This window comes from Plasmodium inui (assembly GCF_000524495.1).
Source record: "Plasmodium inui San Antonio 1 unplaced genomic scaffold supercont1.32, whole genome shotgun sequence".
NCBI lineage: Eukaryota > Apicomplexa > Aconoidasida > Haemosporida > Plasmodiidae > Plasmodium > Plasmodium inui.
In genome coordinates, this window is record NW_008481866.1 from 96,751 (window position 1) to 112,049 (window position 15,299).

At 49.5% G+C, this 15,299-nt stretch overlaps 7 protein-coding genes across 7 annotated transcripts; 3 read left to right on the plus strand and 4 right to left on the minus strand.

Moving 5' to 3' along the window:
* Nucleotides 1-47: 47 nt before the first annotated feature.
* On the minus strand, nt 48-1,304 carry C922_04939 (hypothetical protein; the record flags this gene model as incomplete). The annotated part of the gene is made up of 4 exons (XM_008820513.1): nt 48-725; nt 876-928; nt 1,084-1,165; nt 1,272-1,304. The coding sequence occupies 4 exons, from the start codon at nt 1,302-1,304 to the stop codon at nt 48-50; spliced, it is 846 nt and encodes a 281-aa protein (XP_008818735.1).
* Nucleotides 1,305-2,226: 922 nt separating this feature from the next.
* On the minus strand, nt 2,227-4,104 carry C922_04940 (hypothetical protein; the record flags this gene model as incomplete). Its single annotated transcript, XM_008820514.1, has 1 exon — nt 2,227-4,104. The coding sequence occupies one exon, from the start codon at nt 4,102-4,104 to the stop codon at nt 2,227-2,229; it is 1,878 nt and encodes a 625-aa protein (XP_008818736.1).
* Nucleotides 4,105-5,226: 1,122 nt separating this feature from the next.
* Nucleotides 5,227-8,289, plus strand: C922_04941 (DNA excision repair protein ERCC-2; the record flags this gene model as incomplete). The annotated part of the gene is made up of 1 exon (XM_008820515.1): nt 5,227-8,289. One exon carries the CDS (start codon nt 5,227-5,229, stop codon nt 8,287-8,289), a length of 3,063 nt encoding a protein of 1,020 aa, XP_008818737.1.
* A 309-nt stretch (nt 8,290-8,598) lies between these two features.
* C922_04942 (hypothetical protein) lies at nt 8,599-9,036 on the minus strand (the record flags this gene model as incomplete). The annotated part of the gene is made up of 1 exon (XM_008820516.1): nt 8,599-9,036. The coding sequence occupies one exon, from the start codon at nt 9,034-9,036 to the stop codon at nt 8,599-8,601; it is 438 nt and encodes a 145-aa protein (XP_008818738.1).
* A 1,072-nt stretch (nt 9,037-10,108) lies between these two features.
* On the plus strand, nt 10,109-10,633 carry C922_04943 (hypothetical protein; the record flags this gene model as incomplete). The annotated part of the gene is made up of 1 exon (XM_008820517.1): nt 10,109-10,633. One exon carries the CDS (start codon nt 10,109-10,111, stop codon nt 10,631-10,633), a length of 525 nt encoding a protein of 174 aa, XP_008818739.1.
* A 1,257-nt stretch (nt 10,634-11,890) lies between these two features.
* C922_04944 (hypothetical protein) lies at nt 11,891-12,550 on the plus strand (the record flags this gene model as incomplete). The annotated part of the gene is made up of 1 exon (XM_008820518.1): nt 11,891-12,550. The coding sequence occupies one exon, from the start codon at nt 11,891-11,893 to the stop codon at nt 12,548-12,550; it is 660 nt and encodes a 219-aa protein (XP_008818740.1).
* A 470-nt stretch (nt 12,551-13,020) lies between these two features.
* Nucleotides 13,021-14,098, minus strand: C922_04945 (V-type H+-transporting ATPase subunit E; the record flags this gene model as incomplete). Its single annotated transcript, XM_008820519.1, has 2 exons — nt 13,021-13,719; nt 14,090-14,098. 2 exons carry the CDS (start codon nt 14,096-14,098, stop codon nt 13,021-13,023), a joined length of 708 nt encoding a protein of 235 aa, XP_008818741.1.
* Nucleotides 14,099-15,299: the final 1,201 nt, after the last annotated feature.

Here is a 15,299-nt window from a genome sequence, read left to right on the forward strand (position 1 = left end):
GTGTGTCCTCCCCGTGTGTCCTCCTCCGCTCCTTCCTCTCCCAGCTGCTATACCTCCCGATTCACCTTAAAGAAATTAACTAAATTTTGAAACTGCGTGAGGTCCCCCCCCTGAACGGAGTGACCTCCCTCCCCTTGTGTCCTTCCATTTTGATCCATCTCCCCCGTCCTATTCGATGCTTTCTCGGGGGGCATCTTCCCCCTTCGACCATCCATGTAGTTGTCTTCTTCGCTCTGGGGCTGAAAACCAAAGCTGCTATCCTCGTGGGGTTGAAACAGACTGTTGTTATCTGTCCCCGCGGTGTTGTCATTACTTAAGGCCCCCTTCTTGGAGTTACTTCCTTTCATCGCTGTGCTGCTGTTTGCTCCCTTCTGGTTACGCCGCAACACATCATCATCGTAGTTCAGTTCGTGATGGTCGCTGTACCCCCTGCGATCTGTGTCTTCAAAGCTTCGGGGGGTCCTAACAACAGCCCTGAACTTGTCCTCATATATATTGTCGGCATTTTCAATTTGATAGTTCTGTTGCTTCTCGATCCGCCTGTCGATATGTTTCTGGACCCACTCCTTAAAGGAGTGCTCATCGAAGTTGTAATTAAACCACATGCTCTTATCTGCGTGGTGCGCCCAGGGCTTCTCTCGAGTGTAGTCGTACTTGAGGAAAACTCTGTTTTCCCGCGTGGCTCTCTGCACCTGCGTCTCGAGGTCTACGTCGCGCGATGTTTCCTGTAGGGAAGGGGAAAGTTACTCGAAGTGGTGATTACCACGGAGGGATAGCAGTAACTGCAGGTGGTGTCTTCTTGGCGGCTTGGGACACCTCTTGCATGAGGACATCATAGCTTTATTCCCCGCTTTGCTTCGCTTCATTTATCTTACTTCGTTTTCGCCCGTGGGAAAGGCGCCGTCGGGCGGGTCCCCCCTGCCATCCCCTGCGAGAGGAAGGAGACACAGAGAAGCGGAATAAAATTAGGGTGAAACGGGGACGAAACTGGGAAAGGAAGAAGTGACAGAAGAAGGGGACGCATGCGATCACTTGCGAGGGTGCATTCCTCACGGGTAGCAACTCCCACAGCCCCACGCTTACCGCCCTGTTCATCCTTTGTTGGGTCCTGTTCTCTGTAGAAGTCGTCAAAATTAGCCTCCGTTGAATTTCCAAAGATGATGACCTAGGGGGGTGGCAGTGACGGTAACGTCAGTATGCATGTGAGTATGCATCTGTGTATATGTCTGCCTCTGTGTATGCGTCTGCGCGGCGGGGGAAGAGACGCCTACCTGAACGTTATCTTCATCGTCACTGTCCTCCATTGGGCTACCGATGTGGAGTTCGTAAGGGGTGAGAAATATGCCTCTCTCTCCAGAGTGTCTCCCTTGTAAAGGGGACAAAATTTACTTCACTGGTTAGCGGCAGGATGAAGAGTGGAGTGGGACAAAGAATTGGCCTCCTTTTTTCTTGCGCCGTAAGATGCCACACGGTGGAGTCCTACATATATGTGCGCCTCGCTGCCGGAGAAGCCCGTTCATATTGGATTATTCGAAATGTTGTCTTCCCCATCAACCCCGTACATCGCATCATCTGATTTGTCGACCTTGAAGGGGGGGGTTCCCATAATGTGCCATTCATAGGTCCCCCATGTTAGAGGAAAATGGAGGAACAAAAAAAGATAAAGAAGAAAACTATGACTGATGGTGAACGTTTTGCTCATCGATGCTTCGCCAAATGGGGACAATCAGCTCATTTTCGCTTTTTCAAAATATGCCACTTGACTGATTCCGCCTGAACGGGTCAGGCAAAATGGGGAAATGAAAAAAAAAAGAAAAAAAAAGGAAAAAAAAGGAGAAAAACGCCTGACCATGCAAGGGAGAAAAAAAAGGCTACCTACACTGTGCAGCGAAGTTGGGGCTGTTGTGCCCCTTCCGCTTAGCTCGTAAATCACCACAAAGGGTAGGTGTATACCCCCTCAAAACGACATTTCGGTGAAAGAGAACGAATCATTGTTGAGGGCGTTTGGTATGCCCAGTTATAACCTCCCGGGGGAAATTTGAAACAACGAAAAAAAGGCTAGCACAGGGGTGCACTGCGGACGACGGGAAAAAAGAAAAAATAAAACAAACAAACAGACAAACAGACGGACGGTCGAACGAATGGGTGGCCGAGCACCTGACGTACCACCGTGTGAAATGGCGAAATGGGAAAATGGCGGAATGTCGAAATGACCAAATGGCGAAATTACTTTCCCCCATTGGGGGCGACGCTCCGCTGCGCATCTTCGCGCATCCCCTCGGGGGCAACTACTGGGGCGGCAGCGGTACACCCGGAAGAGTAGACCGACAGGACGTCCACCGACGTGACCGCGCGCTGCCCCCCCGTTCTCAAATCCTTCAGGAAGAACACTCCAATGTGCTCATCGAAGAAGAAAAAAAAATTTGCGCGCAGGGAGTTGGCCTTCTTCAAAGCCTTCGAAAGGCTGCTGTTGCTGCCGCGATGGAGGAGGGAGTACACGCGCACACCGTTTCTGCGCAGGGTGTCCACTATGTGGAAGTGTTCCCTCTGTATGAGGCTGCGGGGGTGGTGGCCAATATGTTTCTGCGGTGGATAGCAATCTGTGCGCTGCTCTGTACGCTGCTCTGCACGTCGCTCCGCTTGACGCTCCGCCTGATGGTCAACGTGACGCCCCCCCTGCTGGTCCAACGGGGGAAAGAAGCTAACCACATCGACGTTTTTGGAGATCTCGTCGGCTAAGTCTCCCGCGGCGCTTGTCCCGTGACGCGCTTGGCTCTTGAAAAGAATCTCCGTGATGACGACGTCCCCCATGCCAAAACCCACGGCACAAACACGCTGGCCGGTATTAAGAGCATAACTATATCTCCCCCCCCCACAGATTGCTCTATACCTTTCATGCCTGTAAAAAGCCTCAAAGATTATGTTCGTGTAGTATTCCATCCCCCTAACGACAGTTAAGTCGATCTCGAAGTAACTGTTTAAATTCATCTCCCCAAAATAGCTGAGCACAGTGTGCAAATCGGAAAAAATGGTCTGCTCTGGGGAAGTAAAAAAGATTGCCAGGTCAGTTAGACTCTGGATTTTTCCAATGACATTAAAAAAATGGATCACTTCATGTCGGTGCAAGTAGGGCATCTTCCTCTGAAGCAAGAACTTAAAAGTGCCACTGGATATTTTTTTATACTTGTCTAAGGTGTGTAGGATATTTTGGATGACATGATGTTGAATGTAGGGGTGTGAAAAGTCTTTTAAGGATGACCTGAACATTCTGTTTATCATATGGACAAGAATTCGCTTGTCATTTATTTTAATCACTACGTCGGTGGGGAGGAGGTGGACTCGGCGGAAGAAGGAGATCAAGATGGTTAAAATTTCGACATCTGAATCTATCAGGTCCGTGCCGATGATATCCATATTCCACTGGTAGTGTTCTCTCTTCCTGCATCTGGTTGTCTTTTCGTAGCGGAAGCACTGACCGATGGTGCTCATTTTGTGTACCTTGCGCAGGTTGTGCAGTCGGTACGGCTTGACGCGCGCACGGGGTGAGCCGCGTAATCGCTCCGTTGCTACTGCACTGTGGGGTGGAGACCGGTGCTGCTCTTCCAGGTTGCCCCTCTGTCCAGCCGTTTTACCCTGTTCACCCCCCTCGTGGCTCGCCCCCCGGCGTGCCCTCTCCTCGCGCACGAAGAGGTGGTTTACCAACTGGGGAGTGATTTCCGGCCGCAAAATCAAGTGACGCTTATTCTTAACGAAGTCGTACGCCTCATTTATTTTGCTCTTCTGAAAAATATAGTAATCCTCCAGCACGGGCAAGTCGTAAAAGCTGTAGGAAAAGGCTTTGGCTAGTTCTCTCCATGTTTTAAATAGGTACTCTCTTTTGGCATACTCGCTAGGGTTGAAGGTTCTGATGCCTCTTACGGCTTTGAGGATTATGCTTCTGCTCCTTCTGTTTCTCGAGTAGCGTCGGTGGTGGAGTGCGGAGTTCTTCGCCCAAGGGGTGGTCAGGAAGGGCCAGGGGGGGTAGTTTATTCTGTCCTGTCCCCCTGTGCGCAGCGAGCGGACTTGCATGAGCGTCGCGGCGGCCAGCGCCAGCCTCCTAAGCATGTTGAGAGGGATAGCAGCGGGGTGGCAGCGAGGTAGCAACGGCGTAGAAGCGGCGTAGCGGCAGTGTGATTGCCGCTCACTTCCGCGTGACTTCCGCGTGGCTCTGGTTCAACCCGATGGGCCAACTCCCCGAGGCCACTCCACTGTCCTCCACAGCGCATTCGAACTCATCGTATATGGCGATGGAAGAGGCCCCTATACCCACCGGGCGGTCACCACGAGGTGGTGGGAGGGGAAACAAGAAAAAGGGGACACTGAACGATCCTTCCACCTAGTGCCGCTGATAACGATGGTGACAGGTTGGTTTTTCCTTCTTTCACCTTAACAGGTGCGGCAAATAAGTGAGAATTTTCAGGAAGGAGGGTTAAAGATGATGATTATCTCCTCAGATGTTTGAGCCCACTGGAGAGAGTCGTCGCTGAAGTGGGTATCACATTGGGGTCTACGTGTTGGGGTGGTGCAGTTGCGAATGTTATGCAGTGGTGCAAGTGATCCAATGGTGCGAGTGGTACCGTGGTCCAGTGGTCCGAGTGATCGAAGCTGTTTATTTTTTTTCACGAACCTCCCTTGTGGTGATCGTGTAGACCAGCCTCATCTTGTCGCTTCCCTGGTTCTATGTTCTACTTCAAACGATTGGCACAACGTGTGGGTCTGCCCTGTCGATCCAGTGGGTCATCTGAAAGGTTAGATACGGCCAATCGCGCCATTTCCATGCCACGCCGTGTTGCCTCCCCGCAGGAAGATTGGCCGATCCATGGTGGTCGCTTCGTCCTCGTAAAGGAGGATCCCAAAATGGAGTAGCAGCTGCGGGGTGATATGTTTTCTTTCTTTTTTTTTTTTTTTTTTCCATTTGCTCTTCCCACTTGTGTTTACCCCGTTGTGCAGGTGAAAGCGGCCCTTTTTGGGAACCGTTCGGCGTGAGGACTGCTTCTGCCGGCAGGGGCGCAGAGACCCCTCAGGTGGAGGAATTGAAGAAGGCGAGAAGGGCGAAGAAGCCAAACGGATCAAACGAATCAGACGAATAAAAACCGACATAAGTCAACACTGCTAGCTTCCGTGCTGCCTGGAAGTGGAGCGGACCGACTGAAACGTCCATTCTCCCCCCCCCCCCTGAGCGGAAGAATGGTGGTATTCCAGCTGGACGACCTGGAGGTATTCTTCCCCTACGACTACATATACCCGGAGCAGTATGCTTACATGCGCTACTTGAAGAAGACGCTGGACAGCGAGGGGCACTGCGTGCTGGAGATGCCAACAGGCACGGGGAAGACGGTGGCGATTTTCTCCCTGATAACGTCCTATCAGTATGGGAAGAATGACGAGGGTAAGTTCATTTTTTGCACGCGGACGGTGGCCGAGATGGAGAAGTCGCTGATCGAGCTGAAGAAGGTCATCCAGTACCGAGTGGACACGGTGCGCCGGCGCGGGGAGGGAGGAAGCGGAGTGGGAAGCGGTGCGGAGAAGGTGGGTCGAGCCGAGGATGAGGCGGGGCAACGGGAAAACGAACGGGGGGAGGATCAAACGGGGGGCCAAACCGCCGCTAACGCGGATAATCGCGGCAATGGGGGCTGTAGCGGGGATATCCTAGCCATCGGAATCAGCGCGCGGAGGTGCATGTGCGTGAACGAACGGGTGCTGCGGAAGCACGAGCGGGAGAAGATCGACGAGGAGTGCCGCAAACTCACGGCGACCTTCGTCCGGGAGAAGAAGTACATCAACCAGAAGATAAACAAATTGGGGAGCGCACACTCGGAAAGAATCTCAGATTTTATCATGAAAAATAGACAACACATAGACGTAGAGGATTATTTCGACATCTACAACACGAGGAACACTCTGAAGGAATACGATGACATAGGGTTATGTGGTTACTATGAGAACTACAAGAAGGAGTTTCTCTTAGAAATGATTCAGCCAGGTGTCTACACGATTGAAGATTTGAAGGTGATGTGTAAGGGGTACAAGAATGCGGAGAATGCGAACGTGCCGATCTGTCCTTACTTTTGTGCGAAGAAGATTATCGAGGTGGCCAAAGTGATTGTCTTAAATTACCAGTACGTAATTGACCCGAAGGTGTCGAAATCGCTGTATATTGGAAGGGACGTAAACAACCGGGTGAATCTGCAAAAAAACGACATCATCGTGTTTGATGAGGCGCACAATATTGACAGTGTCTGTCTGGAGGCACTCAGTGTGAACATCGATCGGAACATCCTGAACAAAGCGACTGCGAATATTAAAAAACTTCTCAGCAAGATCGAGACGTCTAAAGTTGTGAACGAGGAGAAGCTGCGGGAGGATTGCAGCCGCATTTTGCAGCGGCTTCGGGCGCAGCGGGGGGGAGAAGTCAAGAAAGATGCTTCCATGGAAGCCGTTGCAGAGGGTGCCACAGACGCTGCAAACGCCGCTGAACACGCCGCTGAAAACGCCGGGATAGAGCTGCCCTCGAGACGAAGCAACGGCGTGCTGGGCGACGCGAGCCGAGGAGGGGAGACTTCCAAGAGGAGGAAGACCGAAGAGAGTAAAGCGGGAGAGGTATACTTTGATGAAGACCTAAATTTGATTTTCCCCGGGGGGGCGAATCGGACTGAAGTGGAAGACGATGCGTCTTTGGGGGAAGAGAAGCAGGCGAAGGGAGGGGGGGAAGGGGGTCTACTGGAGGGGTTGGAGAAGTTACTGGGCCAGTCAATTGGGCAGCTAATCCCATTGGGAAGAAAGGACCAGACTGCTGTTAGTAGTGGTCTCTTTCCCGAGGGGAGCAAGAACTCCCTCCCTGATGGTAATAGCGGAGGAGACGACCCAACGGATCTCCATTACAGCCCCTTGCTAATGGAAGACATTATAAAAAATGTCGTGATTCCAGGAAACATCCGAAAATCGGAGCACTTCCTAAATCTGATGAGAATAGTCGTAATGTATCTGAAGAAGTATGTCAATATCTACGAGATAACATCGGAAGGTCCACTGTCCTTTCTGTATAAATGTGAAAGGGAGACCAAACTGGACACGTCTTTCTTTAAGTTCTGCTTTGATCGGCTGAAATCCATTTTGAATGCGCTGCAGATAGTGAATGTGGAAGACTACTCGGCATTAAACATCGTGTGCAATTTTTGCACCCTTCTGGGGAGCTATTTCCAGGGATTTATCATCATATGTGAGCCTTATCCGGAAGCCACCGGGATTTATGACCCAGTCATTCAGTTCGCGTGTCTGGACTCCTCCATAGCAATGAAGTCAGTTATTAAGAAATACAAATCGGTTGTTCTTACCAGTGGGACAATCACCCCGTTGGAGTTATACCCTAAGCTGCTAAACTTTAAGACGGTATTGACAGCGTCCTTCCCGATGTCCTTCGATAGAAATTGTGTCTGCCCGCTGATAGTCACCAAAAGTTCGGATCTGGTCCCTTTATCCTCTCAGTTTTCTCTCCGAAGTGACATAACGGTGATAAAGAACTACGGCATGCTGCTCGTAGAGATGTGCAAAACCATTCCAGATGGGATCGTTGCTTACTTCCCTTCTTACATCTACATGGAGGAGGTTATCTCCTCTTGGTACGAACTCGGAATCATCACAAATATCCTCGATTATAAGTTAATCTTTATTGAGACGAAGGATATCGTCTCGACAACAATTGCCCTGCACAATTTTAAGAGAGCATGTGATTTGGGGAAAGGGGCTGTCTTCCTCTCAATCTGTCGTGGGAAAATAGCAGAAGGGATTGACTTCGACAAACACTATGGCAAGTGTGTGATCCTTTTTGGTATCCCCTATCAGTATACCCTATCGAGGATCCTCAAATCGAGACTAGACTTCCTAAAAGAGACATACAACATACAAGAGAATGAATTTCTGACCTTCGATGCGATGCGTCAGGCTTCCCAATGTGTCGGGCGTATTATACGAAACAAGAAGGACTATGGGATTATGATTTTTGCGGACATTCGATACGCGCGTAATGACAAGAAGAGCAAGCTCCCTCCTTGGATCATCAAATGTATGGATATGTCCAATGTGAATCTCACCGTTAGCACGGCTGTGAATATATCGCGGAAGTTCCTTCTAAATATGTCTCAGGAGTATAAGGAGACGGGCCAGACGAAGCTCTCACAGGAGCTCATCTGCAACCAGCCCAAGTGCTGGGCCCTGGTCAAGTCGGTGCTCAACATGGACGATTTTATATGATGCGTGAGAGGAGGCGGTGAGAGGAATGCGGCTCAGATGCTTCTTCTTTGCATCTTCCTCGCGCGTGTGGTGGGCTCGTCACCCCCTTTTTTTTGTTCACCTAGCCTTCTCTCTTCTGGGTTTACCTCTCCTCCTGACCCACCGTTTCCCTTTGGTCCACTTCCCCATTTTTGCCGCTTATCAAAACAGCCTAACTGTGGCCCCCTCCCGGGGGGATGCTCTCCTTCCTGTTTGTAAGGGGTGATTGCTCAGCGCAGCTGCGCATAGAGAGAAGTGTTTCTTCCCCTGCCATCTGTGACCGCTGTAGCCTCATGAGAGGTACCTGCGCGCCAGGACATAGTGCAGGTGCCGATCCAGCTTCTCACTCGTCAGTGGAATGAAGTAATCGAAGGCATGCAAAAATGTTCTATACTTGACGAAGGTAGTCCCGTCTGCAACCAACATCTTCGGGATGAGGACGTTCTTGATGTAGGGATAGAACAAGGGCAGGTCGGTACAAATCAGAAGGTCGAACCTCTTCGTAACGTTTGTTATAGTATTCAAATCGCAGGTCTCCTTCCGCTGAATGTTACTAAAGTAGTGTTCTAATTTGACTTCTCTGTGTTTGTTGCCCACGATGATAACCTCCCCGCCGTTCTCCTTTAGCAGCTTGAGAAATTTGTATGCCCTTTTTAAGTAGAGCATGCTCACGTAGGGGTCCACCACGTAGTGGTTGTTGATTCTGCTCCCGATCAGGTTGTACTGCATGGTGCGGTGAAGTGGCGAAGGAGCGAAGAGGAAGAAGCGGCCTAGCTGGGGTGGAGCACCTTCGGTCCCTTCACTTCTGTTATTTTCCTTTCTTTTCGTTGCGCTGACCGGGATTGACCCGCTTCACCCGTTGGACGTTCCTTCCCTGTATACCCCTTCCTATCTCAAGCTCGTCGCAGGTGGGGAAAGGTCTACCTTCGATTGCACAGTTTTCCCAGGTGGGGTATCTCTGGAAGACTGAACGTGGTAGCAGAGGGGAATGTATGGCTCAGCTGCAAAGGGGGGAAGATCCTCTAAATGGAGAGGCACCGCTTCGGTTCGGCACTCCCAAAAGGGAAAAGAAAAAAAAAAAAAAAAAAAAAACACACATAAAGAGGAACATGCGGATGAAGCGGAAAAGGAAGTGTTTCATCAGCTCAGGTTAATGTGCAGCGAAAAAGGCAACGGAAAAGGAAAAAAAAAAAAAAAAAAAAATTCTCAGCTCCAGGGGTACTCTTCTTGACATGCCATCGTTCTACTTTTCTCCAGCTGGTTGTACGCCGCGTTAGTCCCTTTTCCGACTGCCCACCTCTAAATCGCGCGGCGGAGTCAGAGCGTGTGAGCACAAGTAACTTTTGCTTCGGAGGCGAAGTATTTGCGGCCCACCCCATCAGAAGTGGTGACGACATATGCCAATGAATCATCACCAACACGTATCACATACACCGCACGCATGATACGTATCCTAAGCATCTCACCGTCAGAGTTGCTATTCCCATTTTGGGAGATTTTTTTTTTCCTTCCTCCGAGCAATCGACGAAGGTGTTTCATTCTCTGAGTAGAAGAGGACATTTAACGAGGCACTTTTGCGCAGTCATATTAAAACCACGTTCGTACCTCCCAAATCCCCGCCCCCCCCCCCACACAGACATCTATATATAGTACTTCAAAGGGGAACTCACATCATATTGAAGGGGAGCAGAAACAGGCACCACTTCATTCCTTCCTCAGAGAGAAACCCGCACTGCATCAGTGAACAGGCGCATGAACGTGGGAGCTCACTTGCCCATTTGCTCATTTACATCGGCACAGAATGCCAAACGGGCTGTCGCGCATGCGGGCTCTCTTCACCAATTGGGTGAGGAATAGCGCGACGAGCATGAGGGGGCAACCAGTGCAGGTGAGCAAGTCAATGCTGGAGGGGAAATCCATACAGGCAAATAAATCCATGCAGACGAGGCAGATGACCCAAAGCGCAAGGAGCAACGGCAAAGCCAAGGCAGCGGCAACCGCAGGAGGGACGATGTTACTCCTATCCCCCATCATGTTTGAAGCAAAACACAAAGAGGAAGAAAACAACCCCAAGACAGAGTACATATTCATGGCGGGAAAGACGATCGATTTTTTAACTCAGAAAATCTTCGAAAATGAGTTCGGCACGTCCATTCTTTACTTAACTTTCTTCGTTGCGTACCTGGCCCTTCTTGCACACGACAATAAAGTGAACCTTCTGGTGCAGAAGCTGAAATTCAAATACGCCAATAACATGTTTAGCATTGGTCACCCCAATTATTCCGAATATTTAAACAAGCTAAGGACACCTCGGAAGGGCATCTAAGTGGGGCACCTAAGTAGGGCACCTTTGGAAGAGATTCCAACCGAACGGTGGAGAAGCCTCCACCTTGTCGTGATATCCTCCTCACTGTTGGCAGGGACCCACTAGAGAGGCATCACCCAAAAGTGAGTGTACTCCTTTTCGTGTAACTTACTATGCCGTTTGACATGGTGTACCTTTGTTTTGTGCACCGTTCTGAGGAGGGCTGTCGAAGGGACGCCTCCCCCACCCCTATTTTTTACTTTTTCCCATTTCGATATGAGCAGAGCAGCACGGAGACCATTAACTTCGTGCAGCCTGTTAATACCTTCATTTTCGAACCCCCATTTGAACGCTCCTTTTTTCTTTTTTTTTATTTTTACCCATCCATGTGATGTAACTATTTATGTGTAGAGATAGGGTGTCCCCTTTCCCTGTGAAGGAATCACTTAAGAATAGTTTTTTTTTTTTTTCTTCTTTTTTATTAACAAGATGGGGAACAACGCAACCCCAGCAAAGGGATTCATAAGGATTTATAGTGCAGACGTCAGTGAGCATTTTTTCCCCGTCAGCTGCCGGTTAACGGTGAAGATATTCTTTACATTAGACGCGCGACCATGACCGCAGTCACTCGGGTGGATTTCACATCCAGCATGGCAATCCCACTTGGATTTGTCTTCTTTTTTTTTTCTTTTTTTTATCCCCAGAAGGGTGTCCACCCATGGCGACGGTGCCGCATCCAAAGGGCACTTAAGGAATTGGCCTGCGTGGTGATGCGGTGTTGCTTCCCACTATGTTGGTCTCGCAAATGAGTGGTTCCTCTCGTTTTAGGAAGAAGGAAGCGTTCATTTAACTCATGCATCCTGCCGATCGAGGTGTACAAAACGGGCATCTCCATTTGTGAAGCCGTGAAGGAGTGCCGAAAGAAGGAAAAATACAATATGGGGCAAGAGGCTTATGACAAGGTGGCAAAATCGCCTGAACTGTTCATATTTTTTTTTCTCTTTTTTTTTTTTTTTCTTGCGTACAAAGTAACACAAACGGGGAGCAACCCGTGAAGGAAAATGCCCCCTCTGTGCATCCAGAGGAAGCGAGGAGGTAGGAGTCATTTCGCAAAGAGGACTCACTTTCCAAGGAGGATTCACTTCGCGTGGAAGAGAACGTGGACAAAAAAACATGTTAAAAGAACAAGTGCCCACTGCAGATGACGCTGAGCGATGCGGGAGAAGTAATTTCCTCATTTATTTTAAACGCCTGAAATGAATGCTCCACCAAAAAAATATGATCAAACTGGGTGACTTTGCTTGGCAGCTCCTAACACGGGCAGATGGCTTCAAACTGGGGGGACGGCTCTGCGGCAACAGGAATGTGTGTACCCTGTCAGTAGCGCGGCTGTCGAAACATCCATACAAGCCGAAGACTAAGGAGATTATCCACCCACACATGACCCCACCGGAATTCCTTTCCCCATCGGACTGCTTTGAGGCCAAGACGGATGGATTGCAGCAATACCTGCCGGCTAATTACTATCGGACCAAGTGGATCGAATCACTCAGGGCTGGTGAACACTTGGGGAGTGATTACCCCTGGAACTTATTGCCCCACTGGAAGTACTGGAAGAAGCGAAAGTATAATGTTGTGTATGAGGAGATCCCCTGGTTTGTGTCGAAGGTGAAGGGTGTTTCGTATTACCAGCGGTTGAACGTGTGGATGGTCCAGTGGGTTGAGGATGGGGTGCATCGGATTCGTCGCTTTCGGTGTGCCTTTGGAGTTCTTCAGGCGAAGCTGGCGGCCGAGCAGTTTAGGAGGAACTTAGAGGAGTCGGGGCGTGTGGACAACCGCAAGTCGGAGCGCCAGCTGCGCATGGACTACATTCAGAAGCGAGACGAGCGTCTGCTGCGGAAGAAGCGGTACTCCAAAATTTCGAAGGGTCAGTTTTAGGGGGGGAGGGGCCCCAGTGTGGAAGAGTGATGACAGGGTAGAAGTAGCATGGCTGCAACGTATAAGAAGCATAGCTGCAACTTGTCTGTGAACTTTTTCGTGGTGGATTCACCCCTATACGTGGGGAGCTGCCCACAGGGCATCCAATCATTCTAACTACCCACATGTGATGATTGAGACGCATAAGGGGGCACATCTGGAGAGTCACTCCTCCCCCGCACTTGAGGAGGGGAATCCTTCTTCCTTTTTTTTTTTTTTTTTCTTTTCTCCTACACAACTGCAGTGCGCATATTTGATCAAAATGGGGCTGTCTTAAGTAACGTTTAAAAAAAAGGGGGAGGCGAAAAAGAGGCAAAAAAAAGGGAAAAAGAAAGCAGCGATAACCAAAGGGGAAAAATCGTCCCCATTCTGGTGGGAAAGAGGGGGACAGCGTTGGGATGCCCTCCTCCGGGATGCCCTTCTCCGCGCTGTCAGAGCGTCTCAAAAAACATGCGTTTAATTTCCGGCGTGCAGTACTCGATGGCGAGTTTGAGGCGAACGTCCAAAGTGTTATCGCAATTTATTTTCCTATTAGGAGTGGTGAGGATGATTCCTCCAAGGCAAGACTTCCCCTCATTCTCACTAGAGGGAGGGGGAGGCAAATAGTTGCCACTCTTGTCGATTTCAATTTTAACACTCTTAGTAACGTTAAACTGCTTCTTCAATTTGTCGTTGTACTTTTGTATAGCATCATTGAGGCAGTTTTCTACGATGGATTTATCGACATCTCTGCATCGGACGATGACATGGGGCTCCTGCATGTAGAACAGTGACTGTACAATCAGGTCGATAATCAGATTTCTGTATTTGTCCCTATCCTTGTACAATTCTCCCAGTCGTTCGCTGCTTATTTTATAAATCTCCTTAAAGACTTGATCTTTCGCACACATTTTTTTTAAACGAGCTTTGTTTATAGCCGAGGAGCGACTGATCGATCTTTTAATTTCCATTTGTTTGGATTTCTTCTGGAATTCCAGTCGAATTTTTTCTTTCATTTTTTGGACAATGCGAAGCTTCTCTATGTTGAAATCTTCCAACGCCTTGGCCTCGATTTCGTGTGCCTTGTCCTTGGCCTCGTTAAGGATGAAGTTCACCATCTGCTGGATTTGCTTCTGCGCCTCGGTGTCGTCCTGCCGGAGGGGGGAAGCGAGACAGGGAGAAGCATTCATGAGATTGGAGAAGCGTTCATGAGATTGGAGAAGCGTTCATGAGATTGGAGAAGCATTCATGTGATTGGAGAAGCGTTCATGAGATTGGAGAAGCGTTCATGAGATTGGAGAAGCGTTCATGAGATTGGAGAAGCGTTCATGAGATTGGAGAAGCGTTCATGAGGGTGGAGAAGTGTTCATTCACACTGGAGAGGCATTCATCAGACTGGAGAAACAATCACTGGGGAGGCACAGCGCGACGATTTTTCGAACCACGCCTTGATCACTCCATCCCCGTGGCGACGTCTCACTCCACGGAGTAAATCGTTACTCTTCCTTTGGCGAAGCTTACCAGTGCCATCTTCGCGCCAATAGGTTTGGTTAAGCCTCCCAAGGGGGAAAAAAAGAAAACAGAAGGGGAAGCCGAGGAGGAAGAAGAAGAACGGCAAGCCCAAGTGGATGCCTGATGATGCGGCGAGCGTGCCCACTAAACCGTAAGGGGAAGAAGCGCTGCCCTGCGCGGCGTGCTAACCCAACATATGCAGGGCGGACGAGGGGGACATGAAACTATCTGGATAAGCGATAAACAATAAACGATGAAAGCCGCTTTATCCGTTAGCGGTGAAATGTCATCCTAACGCGGGATGCGAGCAAGTTGCCAAGTGGCCACACGGAGGGAAGTCGATTTTTATGAGAAACGCATCCGTGTATGCAGTGCGGCATTACCTGCGTGGGGAGATACGCAGAAAAAAATAAAATAAAATAAAGAAGAATAAAGAATGTTTTTTTTTTTTTTTTTTTTTTTTTTTCCGAAGGGCAGCCAAACATGTGAGCTCTAATGGGTGCGGCCTCGGCAGGGGAGGTTCCCTTGGGTGTAAAAATAACATTACCTTTTTATTCGTTTGTTTGCCAATTTTGCTTCTTTTTTTTTCTTTTTCTTTCCCATTTGGGAAGTTTCATCAGAAAAAAGGGAAAGCAAGCCAAGTGGACGATGTGGACGTTGCGAGCGATGCCAGCGAGGCGGCGAACTGTGCAGGACGGGCGCCTCGTCCGCTGTCCTAGCGACCGTGGTTGAATCTGCATCCTCCCCCCAGTTGGCACATTTGCTTCGTGCAGAAAGAAGTCTGTCCCATTCGAAACATTCCCATTGAGCTCGTGTCAAACAATGGTCTCACACTGTGGATAGCATGCCAGCTGTTATGTGCCCTTTGACGATTCGCCTCTCCCCCCCCTGAGGGTGGTAAACCGTTAGGAGGCACTTCAGAGAGGAGGGACTCACACAATGTATAAGAAGTAGCCTCTTCCGCAGTGACATGCCGCAACAGAAGTATTCATTTAAGTTTCTTTTCACCCGATAGGATCTGTGTTATCCCCTTGGTGTGTTCCTTTCCGTTAAATAGAAAAAAAAATAAATGAGAAAGTTCCCCTTGCGTGACTCCCTCCATGTGACCTACAGCAGGTGTCCCCCTCCGTTTTTTTTGAGTATGCGCGAGGACAGGAAAAGTCTCGCATGTGGGAAGAACATAAGGAGTGTACTTCCTTTTTTAGGAACCTCCCCCCCC